The sequence below is a fragment of the Marmota flaviventris genome, chromosome 17 (genome assembly GCF_047511675.1).
Source record: "Marmota flaviventris isolate mMarFla1 chromosome 17, mMarFla1.hap1, whole genome shotgun sequence".
NCBI lineage: Eukaryota > Metazoa > Chordata > Mammalia > Rodentia > Sciuridae > Marmota > Marmota flaviventris.
The window spans coordinates 27,166,828-27,187,138 of NC_092514.1; the positions used below are offsets into that span (position 1 = coordinate 27,166,828).

The window sequence follows — 20,311 nt, forward strand, 5'->3', positions numbered from 1 at the left end:
ATAAGTAAACAAATGAATGAGTAACCAGCTCCTCATTGTTGTCTTCCTGTATTCTGTTTTCTCCAATCCTTTTCCTTTGCCCCCCTCCTGGCTTTCTGCAGCCCTTGCTAATTACCCAGACTCCCTTGATTTGCTTTTCTCACCCCCATCCGCCTTACCTCCTGCCTCTTTCCTCTGACTCCAGGTCAGTAAGATCAGTTTGGTGGACCTTGCTGGGAGCGAGCGAGCTGACTCCTCAGGGGCCCGGGGCATGCGCCTGAAGGTAAGGCTCTTCAGAAGGATGGATGGGGGCAGTTTGGAGGGCCATGTTGGGAGATTGTTGATCATAACCTAGGACCCTCACTAGGGAGTGGGAGAAAGGGAAATAGATCCCATTGGGAGAGGAAGATTTCATCTCTACATTCCTCATCCTTTTCCAGGAAGGTGCCAACATCAATAAGTCTTTGACTACTCTAGGGAAGGTGATCTCAGCCCTTGCAGATATGGTGAGACCTGGGGTTGGAAGAGAAGGGGATGGGAAGGGGCATAGGGAGTGGCCCACTCTGACTGCCTTCTCCTTCCCATCCCCCAGCAATCAAAGAAGCGGAAGTCAGATTTTATACCTTACCGGGATTCTGTGCTTACCTGGCTACTCAAGGAGAATTTGGGTGAGGGGCTCCTCTCTCGCAACTCTGCTACTATTCCCACGAACTCCTTTGATATAGCTAACAGATTCTCTTGCCACCCCTAGAATCCACATCTAGTCAGCATAGTTTTACTAACCCTACCCCCAACCTAGGGAATATCCTTTGAAGGCTTAACCCTTCCTACCAAGTCAAGGACCTACTGACCCCATACCCACTGCTGCCTTCAGTTCCCTCCCATGGACCTATGACTGTCTCATAGACATCTGATGTTTTCCCTGACCTCACCCCTTCTCACAGCCACCAGGTTTCATGATTGGCTGCACAGCTCTTAGTTTCACTTTATCTCAGACAGTGACTCCATCAGACCCTGCCTGAGCACTGAGGATCCCTGACCCAACCTGATTTTCCTTAGGACCCGACTCGGTTAAAGCTTTTCTGTCCTCTCCATTCATAGGTGGGAATTCACGCACAGCAATGATTGCAGCCCTGAGTCCCGCTGACATCAATTACGAGGAGACTCTCAGCACCCTCAGGTGGGGCTTCTGGCTCTGGCAGGGATGGGGCAGTGTATAGAAAGCACCAGAACCTCAGAGGCTTGTCACTCAGGACCCTTCCCATTAGGCAGGATGAACCCTCAGTCTTCCCACAGTATCTTGAGGCCTGGGAGAGCGGGATACAGGCTGCCAGCTGGGGTTTCCTGTACCTGCCTTCACCAGTCTCCATCTTCCCTCCTTGTCCCAGGTATGCTGACCGTACCAAGCAAATCCGCTGCAATGCTGTCATTAACGAGGACCCTAATGCCCGGCTGATCCGAGAGCTGCAAGAGGAGGTGGCCCGGCTTCGGGAACTGCTGATGGCACAGGGGCTGTCAGCCTCTGCTCTGGGAGGTAGGGGCTCCAGGCAAGCAGCAGCTCAGAGACACTTTCTGGCCCACCCATTCTCTCCACCCACCACGAAGCCCTTTGCATATTCAGAGAGGCACATGTTTCTTCCAGTGTTACAGAGCTGAAGGGGACTGATTCTCCAGAGGAGTCAGGATTTGGAAAGTCTTTGGCAGGTTTCTGGATAATGACAGTTTGGGAATAAACGGCCAGTTCTGAATTTATGGCTCATACAGTGAATTGTTAGGAAGTGTTCTGAGTCCTTGCCTTGATAGAAGTCCTTGTTAAATATCATGGTTTTAGTTGACCATAAGCTTAACGGTCAATAATAGAATGGATTCTGAAATGCACTGATCTTTCTCACTAATAAGAAATAGTATCCATGTTGGGTGTGGTGGCATAGGCCTGTAATGCCAGCTACTAGGGAGGCAAAGGCAGGAGGATCACAAGTTCAAGGCCAGCCTAGGCAACTTAGTGAGACCTTGTCTCAAAAATAAAAAGTGCTGGGGATATAGATCTGTGAAAAGAGTACCCCTAGGTTCAATCCCAGTATCAGAAAAAGAAAAGAAAGGAAAAGCATCTGTGTTATAGGATGCTAATCCATGTTAGCTGGATCAAGTATGGATACTCTGCATTCAGTCTTAGGGTCCATCCCACTGAGGATATCAGGGTGCTGAGAGCCATAGTTGGGGGATTAAGGATGTTCTTGGGAAAAGAAGAATAAGGTAGATCAATGTTCACCTTCAGCATTTGATGGGTTGTCTCCCAGAAGAAAAGGCAGCATACTCTCTTATTCTAGAGGGCAGAGCTAGAAACAGTGAGTACACATGACATGCTGAGAACTTTCTGATCATGAAAGTCATCAATAATATAAAGGGGGCTGGAGTTGTGGCTCAGTGGTAGAGCGCTTGCCTAGCATGCGTGAGTCACTGGGTTCAATCCTCAGCAGCACATAAAAATAAATAAATAAAGGGATTGTGTCCATCTACAACTAAAAAATACATTTAAAAAAAAAAGGAAAGAAGTGGCTGTTTTGTTCGGTAATGGGCTCTCCATCCATGGGTTAGAAATAGAGGTTGGATGCTCATTTGTCAAGGCTTCTTAGGAAAACTGCCTGCCTGGTGGGAAGTTTCCCAGATAACTTCTTAAGTCCTTTCTGAAGCTTATGGCCTTTTATAGTCTCTAATCAATTCCATCTTTATTTAATCACCTTCTTTTTTTTTTTTTTGACACAGTGTTTCACTATGTTGCCCAGGCTGGTCTTCAAACTCCTGGCTTCTGCCTCCCAAGTAGCTGGGGCTATAGAGCTTAGCCTTGTTCTTTCACCTTTCTCCCTTCCAGGCCTAAAAGTGGAAGAGGGGAGTCCCAGAGGTGCTCTGCCAGCCGTATCATCTTCCCCTGCCCCAGCTTCACCCTCCTCTCCTCCTGCACATAATGGGGAGCTGGAGCCCTCATTTTCTCCCAGTGCTGAGCCCCAGATTGGGCCCGAGGAGGCCATGGAGAGGCTGCAGGTAAGAAGCTTGAGCTGGCAAGGGATGGGAGTCTGGGAGCTGCTGGAAATTAACTTCCTGAAGAAGAAGAAGGAATCCCAGGAATACCATGTTCCCTAGGGTGGATATTTGTCCCCACTGTCCTTATCCCTGCTCACCTTTGTTCTCTTAGGAGACAGAGAAGATTATTGCTGAGCTGAATGAGACATGGGAGGAAAAGCTTCGTAAGACAGAAGCCTTGAGGATGGAGAGGTGTGAGGGGCTGAGGCTGGTGGTGGCAGCAGCAGCAGTCGTGGGAGGGGGAGGAGGTCAGGCCCTATAGGGAAGGTCCAAGCTAGTGAGGATAAGAGTGGCATTTGCCTCTCCTTTGCCCACAGAGAAGCATTGCTGGCTGAGATGGGCGTGGCCGTCCGGGAGGATGGGGGAACTGTGGGTGTCTTCTCTCCAAAGAAGGTATGTAAGAGATCGGGTGAGGAGGCCTATGCAGCTCCCTAGATGCTAGAAAAAAGGGTTGGGGTAGAAGGATGGGAATTCTATGATCTGTTCCTCTGAAATTTCTGACTTGTCCCTTCCTCATCTGTGTCTCCTCTCCTTCTACCACCTGTCTGTGTTATCCCACCATCTGTGCCTTCTCCTTCATCCATTGGACAGTCAGCTAGAGTTTAGTGTTTAGTAAGTGCCTGCTGCCAAGGAGTCAGGCCCACAGAAGGATGACTGGGTTCCTGTTGTCAAGGGATTGCAAGAGCAGCTTAGAATCTAGGTCTTCATGTGTGTTTTTGTGAGTTCATGCACAGAAGTTATCTTAGAGTCATGAGAAACTGCTCATAGCAGTTACCTTGGGAGAAAGGGAGAACCTGGAGGTTGCTTTGGATAGGGACTTCAAAGCTTTAAATGTTTTTTTATCATTTGAATTTTGTACCCTATGCATGTGCTTCCAACTCAGAAAAATTTACTAAAATTATGGTTTTGAAAGGATAACTTGGGAAAGCAAGACTAAGGCAGGGAGAGGAAGAGTGAGCACTATTCTGTGGGACAGTGATTGTCCATGTATCAGGCTTGGTCATAGGTGGAGGCATCAGAGTGGCCTGGAAATACAGCAGCTAGATCCCTGGAGAAGCTGGTTTGGGAAGTGGAGCCTGAAAGGTGGACAGGACTTGGGGGGATAGGGAGGAATAGAGACAATATGAGGCTAAGCAAACTTGGGGTACATGTGGGGTTGGGTGGGTGGGACCTGCAGGTACCTGACATGTGTCTGCCAAGTTGTAGGTACTTTGCTGAGAGGAAGGAAGAAGCAGGATGGGAATAGTTGAACTTCATTGGGAGCAGATATGATATTCAAAATACTTAACCAGTTAACACTGGGACTCACCAGTCAGAATGGATGCTGGCGTGACACAGCCCTACTGGCACATACCAATAAAGGGGTGATGCAAAGGCCAATTTGAGCAGAGCAGGAACTTCCAGTCCCACCAGGGAACTAGCCAAGCCTGTCTGGTCCATGGTGCAAAGCAGACTGATTAGGTTGTGAGTCCAAACATTGCTAGGACCAGACAGGGTCACTGGGTTCTTTTGTCAGGAAGAGGTGGTGGGTTACTGGAAAGATTGCTCACTTTATTTTGTAAGGTCAGATCCATCTGGGAAACTGAGCAAGCAGGAATCATTGAACCATTGTTCTGAAAAAAGAAGAGGACTTTGCTTTGTCTGGCCCAATTTGCAGTGAAGGAATGAGAGAACTGTGTGTGTATAATTAAGAGTGGCAGGCCAGGCTGAGAGGCCTGGTCCAAGGCTGGGTACCCAAGGCTTTGGAGTCCTTCTGAGGGAGCAGACCCTGGGGGCCCAGTGACATCTTGGGCATGGTGGCTGCAGATGGTTCTCAGTGTGGCTTCCAGTCATCTTTGGATGCTCATATATGGGGCATTTCCATCCAGTTGCAGTGATGGAGAATTAGCAAAGGAGTGGGGAAACTGAAGAGGAGGACATTTCTTCCCCTGGGTGGAAGTAAGTGGGGTGGGGTGTGCTCAAAATTGCTTAGGGATGCCATCTACTATAGCTCTGAGATCAAAACTGGAGTTCTTGTTTGTTGGTATAGGGATTTAACCACTTTACCACTGAGCTACGTTCCCAGCCCTTTCTTATTTTTTATTTTTAAGTTGCTTAGGGCTTCACTAAGTTTCTGAGGCTGGTCTGGAACTCCTAATCCTCCTACCTCAGCCTCTGACTCACTGAAATGACAGGCATGTGCTGTTGTGCCTGGCTGCTTGTTTGTTTTTAATTGTTTTGGTAAAGAGAGAACATTCAAAGTACTAAAAGGTGTATGTGGTGAAAAGTAAGTCCTTTCCCCTCAAGTTCCCCTCCCAGAAGCAACCTCCATTATCGGTTTCTAACATACTTTTCTAGAGGTAGTTGTGCATGTACAGTCATGTGTTATATATAATTATATGCATGTGCACACACATACAGCCTCTCTTTTTAATGGTAGTGGTTGCATACCTTATTATTTTTATTTTAAGGGTTACTTTGCTTTTTTCATGGTGTCAGATTATTCCATCCTGTAGATGAGATATGATTTAGCCACCTTCCTCCTTATGGACATTTCGTTGTTTCTCCTGTTCTTTGTTTCTACGAACAATGCTACAATGAGTGATTTTTGGGGGGTAGGTACTGGGGATTGAACTCAGGGGCACTTGACCACTGAGCCACATCCCCAGCCCTATTTTGTATTTTATTTAGAGATAGGGTCTCACTGAGTCCTTAGTGCCTCACTTTTGTTGAGGCTTTGAACTCACAATCCTCCTGTTTTAGCCTCCTGAGCAACTGGGATTACAGGCATGCCCCACTACACCCAGCTTACAATGAATGATTTTATAAAGAGGTGTTGTCTGCCTAAACAGATTCTTATAAGTGAAGATTTGGTGTTTTCCCGGCATGTCTGAGGTCCTGGGTTCAAACCCTACTATCAAAAAAAAAAAAAGAAGGAGAAGAAGAAAAGAGATTTATATTGCTAAAGCGCCCTCTAAAAATTAGAACCATGATAATTTATACTCCTAAGAACAACAGAGGCCTGTTTTCCCCTCCCTACTACTTTTTTTTTTTTCTTGGTACTAGGGACTGAGCCCAGGGGCAATATCCCCAGCCCTTTTTACTTTTGAGATAGGGTCTCTGTAAGTTGCCCAGACGGGCCTTGGACTTGGAGTACTTCTACTTCAGCCTCCTGAATAGCTCAGCTTATACATGTACACCCCCTGCGTGGCTCCCTTAGCCTTTTTAACATCTAAGATTTATCAAACTTTTTTTTTTTTAACTGGAATTTAATCCAGGAGTGCATTATCACAGAGCCACATCCCCAGCCCTTTTTATTTTTGATTTTGAGACAGGGTCGATTGAATTGCTTAGGGTCCTGCTAAGTTGCTGAGTCTGGCTTTGAACTTGCGATCCTCCTGCCTCTGCCTTCTGAATTACTGAGATTACAGGCAGGTGCCACCATCATCAGACTTTTTGATCTTTGTCAGTGTGATTGGTGAAAATGAATGTATTCTTACTTGGGGTAGTTTACATTTGCATTTTTTCTCAGAATGGTGAAGATGAATGTATTCTTATTTGTTACTGTGGTGCCAGAGGTCAAATGCAGGGCCTCATACATGCTAGGCAAGTGCTTCACTACTGACTTATATCCCCAGCCCGACTCATGTTTAAAAGGCACATGTGTTTCAGAGGGAGAGCTGTTAGACTCACCGGGGAAATAGGTTTGGTGGGAGTATCTCCAATCTTGTGATGAAAGGGTGGAGAATTGGGTCCTAGGGGAAAAGCTACAGTTTGTCTTGGAGAGGACCAGGTTGCTTAGGGAAAGCCTGCTCTTGCTGGGTTAGGCCTAACTTCTTTTTTAATCAGTGATTGTTTAAACCTGGCTTAGAGCTTTCTTCACAGGGGCCATAGCTAGAGGGGAGGGGAGAGGACCAAACTCAGTTCTCCATCCCAGCCTGGGCCTGATTGGCTCTCTGCTTATCTGTGCTTGACATTCTAGGCTCCCAGATAAGGTTTCATTTAAACAAAGAGTTCCAGGGCTGAACAGAAATTGAAAGCATTGCCCCAAATCATGTCACCTCTCCCCAGGGATAGATCCTTTCTGCTTCCAGATCCAATCAGTGTTTGCCAGTCCCAGAGCAGGCCTGACATTGCAATATAGGGATGGTAATGTCCCTTAGGCAAGGTATGGTAGCAGCAATCCTGGGGTCCCTTGGGAGGACAGACATGGATACCCATCATATCAACCATGGACACATCCCTGAGTACCCCCCCAGGGGGCAGGATGAGTTCCAAAGAAATCTGGGCCTCCACTCCTGGTTGTTTTGCCTCAATACACTATGCTTTTCTGCTTCTACAGAATGCCTTTTTTTTTTTTAAATTTGTTTATTTTTATGTGGTGCTGAGGATCTAATCCAGTGCCTCACACGTGCTAGGCAAGTGCTCTGCCACTGAGCTACAACCCCCAGCCCTGCTTCCATGTTTTTGTTAGAATGTTTTTCCATGGAACATTCTTCCCTCTGCATGTCTGGGCCCATCTGAGGGTCAGACTAGATCCCATGTTGCCTTTGCCATGAAGTACTCTGATCCCCCTGAACCCCTATAGTTCTGTACTTCATTCCTCTCTTCATGGAAGTCCCTTCCAGAATATGGGGGCACTTCCTTCCCTGGGAAGGAAAGTAAGAATAAATGAACAAACTAAGCGAGGTCATGATGTCAGAAACTCTTCTATAAGGCATCCATTTTCCCCGCTTGTAATGAGTGGTGTTTCCACGCTACACCTTACCTCCCAAAGTGATTTCCTTACTGACAGAACAGCAGAGTGTGTGTTTGATTCGTTTGTGTCCCCATTCTGTACCTCACCATGGTGAGGTAGAAATCCTACAGTGAATCCTTGTAGGTTGGAGGCCAGGGATCTTGTATTGGGTCAGAAGACCTAGGAAAGCTTCATGGAGAAGTGGCATTTGCAACAGACTAAGTGGCATTTGCAACACAATAGAAGTAAATTATTTTGACAGATGAGGTAAGGGTAGGTGGGGAGGAGGGAGATTGTTCCAGGTGGGAACTCAATCAGGGCTTTAGTCAGGAGGGCATGGGGCACCAGCTGGAGAGGTTTTGGTAGGAAATTAATGATGTGGCCTCATTGTGGTGCAGGCAGGAAGCTGGGAGACCCACTAAGAGGGCACAAAATCAGACATACCTGAAGCAGGATTGTGCCAGAGAGTGGACAGTTGTGGGCCAAGGCTGCAGCCATAGAGAGCAGGACTTCTGGCTTGCAACCAGTGACAGAGTGGGTGTGGAGGGAACAAGACCTGTGTGCTCCCCAGAATTTCATGCCTGGTGAGGGTGGGGTGTCATAAACAAATCAGGAAAAGGTGCTTTGCAGGAGAGGAATGGGTTGGGTTTTCAGCATAATGATCAGCTAGGTAATTGGGATGAGTTTAGTCACAGAGGCGTTAGGCAGGAACAGTATCAACCAGTTACTGTGGTGAGTGACCCTGGCCTGAGGTGAGCAGGTCCAGAGAGGGCTGGTGGCTGAGGAAGCTGGGGACTCTGCCATGAGAAATGGAAAGTGTTTTATTGATTGATTGGTACTGGGGATGCAGTCCAGGATCTTAACACATACTAGGCAAGTGTTCTACCACTGAGCTATACCCCAGCCTAACATTTTATTTTTAAATTACAAAAGTAATCTATGCTCACAAGACATTTGATATGTAATGAAAGGTGGAATGTACCAATTTCCTCACCCAATTTCTTCTCTTACTCTTCAGAAGTTGCAAGATAGATTTTAAGGAAAGAAATTAAGGGGGTGGCAGAATATAGGGCAGAGAGGACAGTGCAGGTTGGCTCCAAGCCTTCCTGTTGGGGAGCCTGGCAGGCTGGGGCACCTCCTAAGAGATAGGACCTTGGGAGAGGTTACTGACATGAGAAGGGTGGGTGGTGGGGTTGGTTTTTGTAGGTTTTTGTATGTAAGGAGAGAGTGGTTATTATAAGAAGTGGAAACCATAGAATCAAAAATGCTCCTCAGGGCAGAAAGGAGGGTGGGAGCACTCTTCAAGAGTGAGAGCAGCGTGAGCAGCAGGCAATGTGAGAACCTGGAGTTATGTCTACTCATGGGAGCTCCTTTGTTCCCTCTCTTTATAACCATCCTGGCTGGTCCTCATGAGCCTTCTCCTGATCATTCACTTCTACATCCTTAGACTCCCCACCTGGTGAACCTGAATGAAGACCCTCTGATGTCTGAATGTCTGCTCTACCACATCAAAGATGGCATCACCAGGTAGCATGTACCCAGCAGCCTGTGGGGTAGCTTCTCTTTTTTGGGTGTGGTTATAAAGTATGACTGATTGGCTGGCTAGCTTGCTTTCTTCAATACTGGGGTTTAAATTTAGGGATGTGCTACCACTGAGCTATGCCCCCAGCCTTATTATTATTATTATTATTATTATTTTGGGACTGGGGATTGAACCCATGGGTACTTAACCACTGAGCTACATCCTGAGCACTTTTGTTTTTTATTTTGAGACAAGGTCTTGCTAAGTTGGTTAGGGCCTCGCTAAGGTTTGAGGCTGCTTTTGAACTCTTGATCCTTTTGCCTCAGACTTCCAAGTTACTTGGATTCCAGACTTGAGCCACCATGCTCAGCCTTTTTTATTTTTTATTTTGGGACACGGTCTCACTCAGTTAACCATGCTGACCTCAAACTTGCAATTCTCCTGTCTCAGCCTCCCAAGTAACTGGGATTACAGTTGTACATCATATCTGGCACGATTCCCTTTCTTGGTGGTCACTGGAGACAGTCAGTGTCTGTAGTCAAATGCTCTACTCCTGAGCTATACCCACAACCCCAGATCTATGGACATGTGCTTCCACAGTCCTGGTTGCTCTCCCAATGTCACCTCCCTTCTCTCTTCCTCTTTTTTTTTGGTTTGTTTGTTTTCTTTTCTTTTTTGTGGTACTAGGGATTAAATCCACGGCTTCACACACTTACAAGCATTCTACCACTGAGCTACACTCCCAGCCCTCTCTCAGCTTCTTGACAAGTTGCTGAGAGCACCTGTTCGGTGGCCATCCTCTATCCCCCAATTTGGTGAGGGCAAGATGTTTCTTGAAACCAAACTGATCCAGCACTTCTGGGGATGGCTTCTGATGGCTCATGGTCAGGGGGTGGTACCCACATGGCAAACTCGGAGGTTGAGGACTGGTAGCTTCACTGGCTAATGCTAATGAAACCCTGGGGCTCAGTGCCTCCCGTGGTTAAAGAGAGTGAGCGTTCCCCTGCCTCTCCCAGTGAAGGTATTTGTGGCTATCCTGGGTGAGCCTTGTGGGTAGAGAGTTTGGGATAATTAGCCCTAAATGTGGGTAGGAGGTTTATGGCTGAGGGTGTTTATCCAGTCCAGCCTTGCTTCCTTGTCTGTAAAATGGGAATAATTATGCTGGCTCATCGAGTTGGAGGAATTGGTGTTTGGGAGGCAGATGTCTGGAACATGCTCAGAAAATGTTGGCCCTTGCTTCCCCAGGGTCGGCCAAGTAGATGTGGATATCAAACTGACAGGACAGTTCATTCGGGAGCAACACTGTCTGTTCCGGAGCATCCCTCAGCAGGATGGAGAAGGTAATGATTGGTGTGAGCGGTTGAAAACAGAGTGACCAGAAAAGAATAGAGACAGATTCTATCTTCCATCCCACACAGAGGCCTGGGTCTGGCACTGGAGAGTGTAGCCATGTAGAGGGGGGAATATATTCTTATACTCTGGGCTCTGAGCTCATAGGTAAGTAGTGAGGGTACCAAGCCTTTGGCTCTGTATATGGTCAGGGAGCACCAAGGATCCCAGTAGAAATAGAACACTGCAATGTGCCAGAGAGTGGGATATGCTCCTGTCCTTAATTTTTTAGCCTCAAATAGCACCCTGGTCATTATATATAAATACCCATCTTCATCTTAATGGAATATCTGAATTTATCTCTGTGAGAAACCCAAATTTTTCAAGCTATGATGATGAAGTTTTCTGAGGTTAAGGGGTTCATGTGCCTCTGTGGTTCCAAAACTTTTGGAGACTTTAGCTCTTAATGTGGCCATAAAGCTTTCAGGAATCACAGGTTCCAAGGGTGAAGGTGGAAGACAGTCTGACGTCAATAAAAGAATTCTCATGCAATTTAAAGTGTATTTTTTTAATGGTAGTGGGAATCAAATGCAAGGTCTCATGCATGCTGAGCAAGCATCTACAACTAAGCCGCATCCCCAGCCCCATCACACATTTTAGAAATAAGAAGTGGCTGGGTGTGGTGGCACACACCTGAGGTCCTGGCTGCTCAGGAGGTTGAAGCAGAAGGATTGCTTCAGCTCAGGAGTTTGGGGCCAGCCTGGACAACAATGAGACTTCATCTCAAAAGAATAGAAAAGACACTTATAACATAGGTGTGTCTCTGTTCAGGGTTACAGTTTAGTTCAGGGTTTGGTTAGCTTAGTCATTGTGGTCTGATTCAAGCCCCCCAGTGGCAGCAGATGCTTCTAGCATTTTGGTTGAAAATCTTGAATGAGTTAAGTTCAGTGAGTTATTGCTGAGTTCCTGTTCTACGGTTCCCTCCAGCCTTGTGCCAGGAAAGATTTTAAAGCCTTACGAAGGCTTCAGGGCCAGCCCACCATCCAGGAGCTCTCAGGGTGTTTGGGAGAAGACAGACATGGGCAACAGTGTTAAATAAATCACAGTAAAAGCAGTCAATGTGTATGTGCCCCAAAGGGGGGAACTGTAAAGGCTGAGTCTGTCTTGCAATTCTCCTGTCTCTGCCTCCCAAGTAACTGGGATTATAGTTGTACATCATATCTGGTTCTTAAAATTTGAAACTTGACGTGAAACTGTTCGTAGTGTCACATGCCTATAATCCCAACAACTGGAGAGGCTGAGGTAGGACTATTGGAAGTTCAAGGTAAGCCTGGGCAATTTAGCAAGATACCGTCTCAAAATAAAACATAAAAAGGGCTGGAGTATGTAGCTCACTGGGAGAATTCTCCTGGATTCAAACTCCAATACTGCAAAAGGGAAAACAAAACAAAACAAAACAAAAAACAGACTTGACTGGAGACAGGCAGAGAATATGGGCAGCATAGACATAGAAGTATAATTATTGCTCACTGACCATCTACTTGTGCCTGTGCATTTTCTCACATAGTTCATTGGTGACTGAACAGGGGTTCTCGGGTTAGATAATTTGCCCAAGACCACACAACTAGAAAATGGCAGAACTCCAACTATAGGATGGCAGGCTCCAGGAACTATGCTGTGGGCTGTGCTCTGGGCTGCCAGATTGTTGTGGGTCCAAGGATAGGGAGGAAGCTGCCCTGACCCACTGGCCCTGTGTTCTATCCACAATACCTACCCTGTCCTTTAGAGGGGACTTCAGATTATCTGGGTTTTTTTTTTAATATTTATTTTTTTAGGTGTAGATGGACACAACACAATGCTTTATTTTTATGTGGTGCTGAGGATCGAACCCGGGTCCAGCGCGTGCTAGGCGAGCGCTCTGCCACTGAGCCACAATCCCAGCCCCAGATTATCTGTTTTTAAAAATTATTAGAATTAAATGATTTTAAGTTTTCTTGTTTATTGTTTATATCTTACGAGTCAGAGGTAAGTTTTGACGGCAGGGCTTTTTGCTTTTTACCGCTTTATTAGGTTTCAGGATCTAATAAAATAGTGCTTGAGTAAGGGTGCAGTATATTTGTAAATCAGTGAATGTATTTTGGGGCATGGTAGGAAATATGGAATAAAGGTGGGATAAACTGTCACCCCTTAGATCTGCTGGCATCCTGTTCTCTCATGGCTGTTCCCAGATGCATAGTGCTGTCCTCAGCTGACTCTCTCCCAGTCCTCCTCCTCTCTGTTGTTTCTGCCCATTGAGATTTGAGTCTCCCTCTGAGCATTGATTGACTCAGAAGTCGCCACTTTCACATAATCCTTTCCAGTCCTCTTTCCCTAACCCAAGTTTCTTCTCTGCTATGTTTGTCCTCTCTGTATCAAAGTCCCCAAATCTGCCTGATGTTACAATTCATTACATGTTTGTGTAAATAATAATAAAAAGTCATGTTTATGTATTATTTTATGGTTTATTTGAGTCACTCTATAAATAAAGACTTAATTATCCCACTTTATAGATGATCCCAGAAATTACATGACTTTCTCAGAGTCCCTGGCTAAGGAGTCACAGAGCTTTAGTCTTTGGGATATGGGGATCCCTTGGTAATGGTCATAGTAGCTTCTTGAGGACAGAGCTGCCACATGCATTTTTGTGTCTCCAGCAAGCATCAGGCTCAGTGATTTGTACCATGGATCACCTTGATATGACTTTTATCTTGTCATATGTCAGCTGTGGCTTGAGAAGATTAGTCAGGTGGCAGTTTGCAGGATGCATCAGACAGATGGGTTTGAGCCTACTGGAAGAATCCAGGCCTGGCCAGGGATAAGTGTTAATGGGAAAGGTAGGAATAGACATCTGAAAGGCAGAAGTGAAAGGGCCTTTGCCCAGTTTCACATGAGAAATGAAGCCTTTTGAGAATTATGGGTTTTCTATGCTGCTGCTGGGAGGACGGTGGTGGGTGAGTAGGGAGCCACTGCAGAGATTTCTGGGAATCGTAGTTGGGGCTCTAACCCTCCTTCTGCTCTTCCTTTCCCGTGCTGCCTGCCACCAGAGGGGCCATGGCACCCCCCACAGGTACTGGGGGTGGGACTGGTGGTGCATGTGTTTTGGGGGGTAAAGAAAAGTGGGAATCTGTGACCATAATCCACTCTTGCCTGGGTCTAATCTTTACCCTTCCTCTCTGCCCACTCAGTGGTGGTCACACTGGAGCCTTGTGAAGGAGCTGAGACATACGTCAATGGGAAGCTTGTGACAGAACCACTGGTGCTGAAATCAGGTAGAAAGTGTGTCCCAGAGTGAGGGTCTGGGACGTGGCCATATGTAGGAAGTCCCAAGGCAGGGCTTTCTGAGTACATCATAGGGTGTAAGACCCTGAAATAAATCAATAACAATGTAGGTGTATGAAGAAGGAGCTAGAAAGCAAAGATCAAGGAGTCAAGTCTTGATTTCTTGCTGTCCCAGCTCCCCCTGTCCCTGTTCCTTTTGGCTGATTCCTATCCCTATGGGGGAGTTCCTGGAGAATGTCAACCCAGGAGAATGTCAGCTTAGATTTCCCTCTCAGCCTGGGGGTGATGAAACAGAGGGTATCATGGCCCTTGGGATATGACAGCAAGGAGCTCTACGCTGTGGGCATGGGGATGGGTTTGCTGCTATAGAGGAGTCACTTTCCCCTCTTCTCATCTCTAGGAAATAGGATTGTGATGGGCAAGAACCATGTCTTCCGCTTCAATCACCCGGAGCAGGCCCGGCTAGAACGCGAACGAGGGGTCCCCCCACCCCCAGGACCACCCTCTGAGCCTGTTGACTGGAACTTTGCCCAGAAGGAACTGCTAGAGCAACAAGGCATTGATATCAAACTGGAGATGGAGAAGAGGTACGTGGGGGTCTTCCAAGCCCCAGGCTCCCAGCATCCTCCTGTTGTCGGGCATCCTACTGAAGTAGCTCCAGAGCCCCCCACAACTCTGCCTTCCCACTCTGCTCAATTTCAGGCTTCAGGATCTGGAGAACCAGTATAGAAAAGAAAAGGAAGAGGCTGACCTTCTGCTGGAACAGCAGCGACTGGTAAGAACAGAGTAGAGGCACACAGAGCCTGGGGTGGGCTGGCAAGCAGATGAGCAGGGAGGCCACTGTCACCTCAGTTGACTTCACTTTGAATATCCTCTGAGGCAGAGTGGGAAGTGGGGTGGGGTGAGAGGTAGAAGTGGTTTGTTTAGGAGGAAAGTTAGCAGAGATGTGATCAGGGAGGAAAATGTTATATGCAGGGAATTAAAGTTCCTCCCAGTTGACTCAGGGTTTTATCACATCTAAGTTACTGTCATTTACATAAGATTTATCTTCTCTCTCTCTCTCTCTCTTTTTTTTTTTTTTTTTTTTTTGTGGTGCTGGAGATCAAACCCAGGGCCTCACACATACTAGGCAAACACTTGACCATAATATTTTTCTTTTTTTTTAGGTACTAGGATTGAACCCAGGGGTGCTTTACCACTGAGCCACATCCCCAGCCCTTTTTATATTTTATTTAGCGACAGGGTCTCACTGAGTTGCTTAGAGCCTTGCTAAGTTGCTGAGGCTAGCTTTGAACCCACAATCATCCTGCCTCAGCCTCCTGAGCTGCTGGGATCACAGGCACGTGTCACCACACCCAGCCATATTGTTCTTTTAAATGACTTTTAAGCCTTATCCCTAGCAGTCATTTGCTGCATAATGTTTTTCAATGACAGACCACATATAAGAGGGTAGTTTCATAAAACTGTTTCACCAATTTGTAGTGCCTTCATTTGTGTCATTATGCTTATAATGACAAAATTACCTACTGGTGCATTTCTCAGAATGTGTTCCTGTGGTTAAGAAGTGCCTTACTATAAATACACAAAATTCCAGACTCAATTAACTACTGCTAATACTTAGCCAGTTGCTATTCTAAATGTTTAATCCTTAAAACATACTTGTGAAGTAGATATTGTCATCATCTCTGCTGTCTAGACCAGCAACGGTTAAGCAGTTCATAAGAGAGGTGGAGAAGAGGTATATGGGGGTCTTCCATGTGTCCTTCCAGGCCTCAGGCTCCCAGCATCCTCTTGTCCTTCATAAGAGGCAGAGTAGGACTTGAGTAGATGCATGCTGAGGAGGTGTGTCCTGTGTCTTTGGGACCAGGGTGGCCTCTGGGATGTCCTTAGCTCTCTCCCTGTCTTTTCTCTCTCTGGCCCCAGTATGCAGACTCTGACAGTGGGGACGACTCTGACAAGCGCTCCTGTGAAGAGAGTTGGCGGCTGATCTCCTCCTTGCGGGAGCAGCTGCCCCCCACCACAGTCCAGACCATTGTCAAGCGCTGTGGCCTGCCCAGCAGTGGCAAACGCAGGGCCCCTCGTAGGGTTTATCAGATCCCCCAGCGGCGGAGGCTGCAAGGCAAAGACCCCCGTTGGGCCACCATGGCTGACCTGAAGATGCAAGCAGTCAAAGAGATCTGCTATGAGGTGGCCTTGGCTGACTTCCGCCATGGGCGGGCTGAGATTGAGGCCCTGGCCGCCCTCAAGATGAGGGAACTGTGTCGCACCTATGGAAAGCCTGAGGGGCCTGGAGATGCCTGGAGGGCTGTGGCCCGGGATGTCTGGGACACTGTGGGCGAGGAGGAATCTGGAGGAAATGGCAGTGGCGGTGGGGACGAGGGAGCCCGTGGGGCGGAGGTGGAGGACCTCCGGGCTCATATAGACAAGCTGACCGGGATTCTGCAGGAGGTGAAGCTGCAGAACAGCAGCAAGGACCGCGAGCTACAGGCCCTGCGGGACCGCATGCTCCGCATGGAGAGGGTCATCCCCCTGACCCAGGTAGGGAGGCTCTGCTGAGCTTTCTTCCTTCTCCCTTCATTTAGCTCTTCCCTGTATCTCCCACCTCAGATCCCAACCTCCTTCCTCTCTGTTTGAAAAAAAGCTTATTGAAATTTAACAGTCTTTCTCAGTGGAATTTAGGAATCCTATGCCTCAAAATCACCAGGCTGCTCACAAAAAATGCAGATTTCTGGGTTCCACCAAGCCTACTGAATCTACATATTTGGGGATGAACCTGTATTTGTAATAAGCTCCCCAAGTGTTTCTGAAGTGCAATTAAAGTTTTGAGAATCACCAATGCAAAGTACACAGTTGTTAAGTTGCAGCTTGAAGACTTGGTGTGCTTACATTCTCATAACCTCCTTCTCCCTCCTGGTTGGCCGTTTACTCTGGTATGTCTGTGCTCCATGCTTTTTGTGTGTCATCAGGCTTACTACTCACAATTGCCCTGAGTGGTAGTGTTATCCCCTGTCCTTGCTTTGCATGTGTATACTCAACCCTGCTGTCTGCCAGGTCTTGTGCCAGTCTCTAGGGTTACTTAAACCACACTCCCCCCCACCCCCAGTACTGGGGAGTGAACCCAGGAACTCTCTACCACTGAGATATACATCCCCAGTCTTTTTTATTATTATTATTTTGTATTTATTTTAGTCATTTTAGTTGTTGATGGACCTTTATTTTTTATTTATATGTGGTGCTGAGAATCGAACCCAGCACCTCACACATTCGAGGCAAGTGTTCTACCACTGAGCCACAATCCCAGCTCACATCCCCAGTCTTTTTTATTTATTTGCTTTTTGAGACAGTCTCACTAAGTTACTTAGGCTGCCCTCTAACTGTGATCATTCTGCATTAGCCTCCCAAGTAGCTGGGGTTACAGGTATGTGCCACTGTGCCCAGCTGACACATAAACTTCTGCTCTGTTCTAGCTTCCTGTCCAAGGAGAGACCACAGTCAGTTGTAGTCAGGGCTCAAGGTTTACGAAGGCTTCCTTCTCTAGCAGTTTCTGCTCCTCTCCTCTTGTTGCACTAGAGCCCTACCACCTTCCACAGTTTGTTTTTTAACTGTTTGATACACTCCAGCCTCAAGGCCTTCACACCTGCTCTTCCTTATACCAAGGTGTTTCCCCAAAGACAACCATAGGTTGCTTCTCACTTTTTCAGGGTTTCACTGAAATGATGACATTCATTTATTACTGTAGCCACACCTGCCCTGACTTCCTATCCTCCTCCTCTGCTCTATTTTGTGTGGTGTGTGTGTGTGTGTGTGTACCAGGGATTGAACTCAGGGGCACTTGAGCCACATCCCTAGTCCTATTTTGTATTTTATTTAGAGACAGGGTCTCAAATTTTTAGTGCTTTGCTTTTGGTGAGGCTGACTTTGAACTCATGATCCTTCTGCCTCAGTCTCCTGAGCTGCTAGGATTACAGGTGTGCGCCACTGTGCCTAGCTGCTCTATTCTTCATCTGTAATATAACTGACAATTATTTTAACATCCCTAAGTATGTTATTACTGGTGTCATTGTACAGATGACTGAGTCTCAAAAAACTGAGGCAGAGATTACAAGGCAAAGATCTGACCACACAGCAAGGAAGTGGCAGACCCAGAATTGAGCTCAGACAATCTGGCTGTTGGGCCTGTACTCATAAACCACAACCTTCTAGCTTTTCTTATCTTCAGGCTCTTCTCTGGATCCTCAATATCTGGTCACTCCAGTTCTTTCTAATTTACCATCTTAAACCCACACATCCTCGGGATTCAGCTCTTCTCACATCCTTTCTCCTTTCTCACCCCGACCCACTCCAGGATCATGAGGATGAGAATGAAGAAGCCAGTGAGGTCTCCTGGGCCCCACCTGAAGGATCAGATGCAGTAGAGGAAGCAGCGCCCAGTGACCGCTCACCCTCCGGCCGTCCCCCTTCGCCACCCTTGTCCAGCTGGGAGCGGGTGTCACGGCTGATGGAGGAGGATCCTGCCTTCCGTCGTGGCCGCCTTCGCTGGCTCAAGCAGGAGCAGCTGCGCCTGCAGGGACTTCAGGGCTCTGGGGGCCGGGGTGGGGGGCTGCGCAGACCCCCAGCTCGCTTTGTGCCCCCTCACGACTGCAAGCTGCGTTTCCCCTTCAAGAGCAACCCCCAGCACCGGGAATCCTGGCCAGGGATGGGAAGTGGGGAGGCCCCAGCTCCACCCCAACCCCCTGAGGAGGTCACTCCCCCACCCCCAGCCACCCCTGCCCGCAGACCTCCAAGTCCCCGCAGGTCCCACCGTCCCCGCAGGAACTCCCTGGATGGAGGGGGCCGATCCCGGGGAGGGGGTTCCACACAGCAAGAACCCCAGCACTTCCAGCCCAAAAAGCACAATTATTATCCCCAGCAGCCCCAACCTTACCCAGCCCAGCGGCCCCCAGGGCCCCGATACCCACCGTACACTACTCCCCCGCGAATGAGAAGGCAGCGTTCAGCCCCTGACCTCAAGGAGAGTGGGGCAGCCGTGTGAGTCCCACACACTGGGCAGAGAGGGTCTGGCCAGGCCTTTGCTGGGAGAAGGGAAGATGCAGGGATCGCTGCTTCCCCAGAAGCCCTCGGGCAGGGAGGCCCAGAGAGGACAGAGAAGGTCCGAGTAGGTGTTATAGGACGTGGGGTGACTGAGCTGGAGGCTGAGAGAAGGAAGAGGGCACGGAGTTGCCAGGAGCAAACCAAAGTGAAGGAAGAGCAATAGGAAGCTGCCTTGGGGCCACCCCTTGGACGGGGAGTCCCACAAACGCTGCTATGGGGGGTGGGGTGGGGGTGGGGCTGCATAGCCAGTGTTTGACTTTCTTTTTGAGTGGGTGCAAAGTGGGGAGAGGCGCGTTCTCTTCCCCAGTCCTTGTCTGTCTGTCTGTCTGTGGTGGGTTTCTGTTTCCAGGAAGGTGTGGTGGGATCATAAGTCATTCCCCTCCCCTTCCAGGCCTCCTGCTATATTTGGGGGACCTGTTTGGTTTGGCTGGAGTCCCATGAGGATGTGGGACCCCTTAATAAAGGATAGCAAACAGAGGGTACTGTGGCTCATTGTTTGGCTTTGGGGTTATGGTAGAGGTACAGGTTGTTTTAGTAAAACTCATAGCTTTTAAGTGTCTGATGTCTTGGTAAATTTTTTTGTATTTATGTTTCCATGCTCTCACTGCCCTAATCAAATATGTAAGAATGTTTCCAGGGCTTGGGGTGTAGCTCGGTGGTAGAGTGCTTGCCAAATGTGTGAGGCCTTGAGTTTGATTCCCCAGCACCAAAAAAAGAAAAAAGTTTTCATGTACTGACAACCTCATGTCTCCTGTCTTCAGGTGTTCTCTCCTACCAGCTGAGCTACATCCCCCAGTCTCCTCTCTCCAGAAAGTGCATTACCATTCTTTTCCTTATTTCATTTTTGCTTACCCAGTGTCTTCATCTCTACTCCCAGCACCACTCTGAATGTCCTGTATAAAGCAAAGAGGGAGAATTGTGAGGGGAGGTAGAGGGACTATAGCCTGTTGGTCCCCAACTGGCTATGGCTGATAGATTCAGAAGGATTTGGGTGGGGTGGGGAGGTCTGTGAAGTCACTTCACTTATTTGAAAGTTCTTCCCAGGAGCCCATTTCTGTGGGTAGTGTGTTGCTCAAACTTTTTGCACATACCTGTTTATTTTCATTCCAGTCTTGTTACCTGCCTCTGACAGGGTGTATTCAGCATAGTATTTATTTGTCTTAAGGACTGTTTTCAAGAAGAATGCCTTCTTGTTTTAAAGCTTTGGTTTGGAGAGCAAGCCATGGCAATGCTATCCTGTAAAGGTTTTGCAGTTTAGATTGTATCACTGCTCTGCC

At 47.6% G+C, this 20,311-nt stretch overlaps 1 protein-coding gene across 1 annotated transcript in view; it reads left to right on the forward strand.

Moving 5' to 3' along the window:
* The window catches only part of Kif1c (kinesin family member 1C), a 24,646-nt gene extending 5,134 nt beyond the window's left edge, over positions 1–19,512 (forward strand). Inside the window, exons 9-23 of the mRNA XM_027922609.2 lie at positions 185–262; positions 420–485; positions 572–647; positions 1,081–1,159; positions 1,368–1,513; positions 2,849–3,018; positions 3,170–3,249; positions 3,375–3,450; positions 9,222–9,301; positions 10,542–10,636; positions 13,850–13,933; positions 14,344–14,530; positions 14,646–14,718; positions 15,867–16,481; positions 18,289–19,512. Of these exons, the coding sequence (XP_027778410.1) occupies positions 185–262; positions 420–485; positions 572–647; positions 1,081–1,159; positions 1,368–1,513; positions 2,849–3,018; positions 3,170–3,249; positions 3,375–3,450; positions 9,222–9,301; positions 10,542–10,636; positions 13,850–13,933; positions 14,344–14,530; positions 14,646–14,718; positions 15,867–16,481; positions 18,289–18,975 (2,592 nt within the window). The 3' untranslated portion in view covers positions 18,976–19,512. The remainder of the gene's footprint in view (positions 1–184; positions 263–419; positions 486–571; positions 648–1,080; positions 1,160–1,367; positions 1,514–2,848; positions 3,019–3,169; positions 3,250–3,374; positions 3,451–9,221; positions 9,302–10,541; positions 10,637–13,849; positions 13,934–14,343; positions 14,531–14,645; positions 14,719–15,866; positions 16,482–18,288) is intronic.
* The last annotated feature ends 799 nt before the right edge of the window (positions 19,513–20,311 follow it).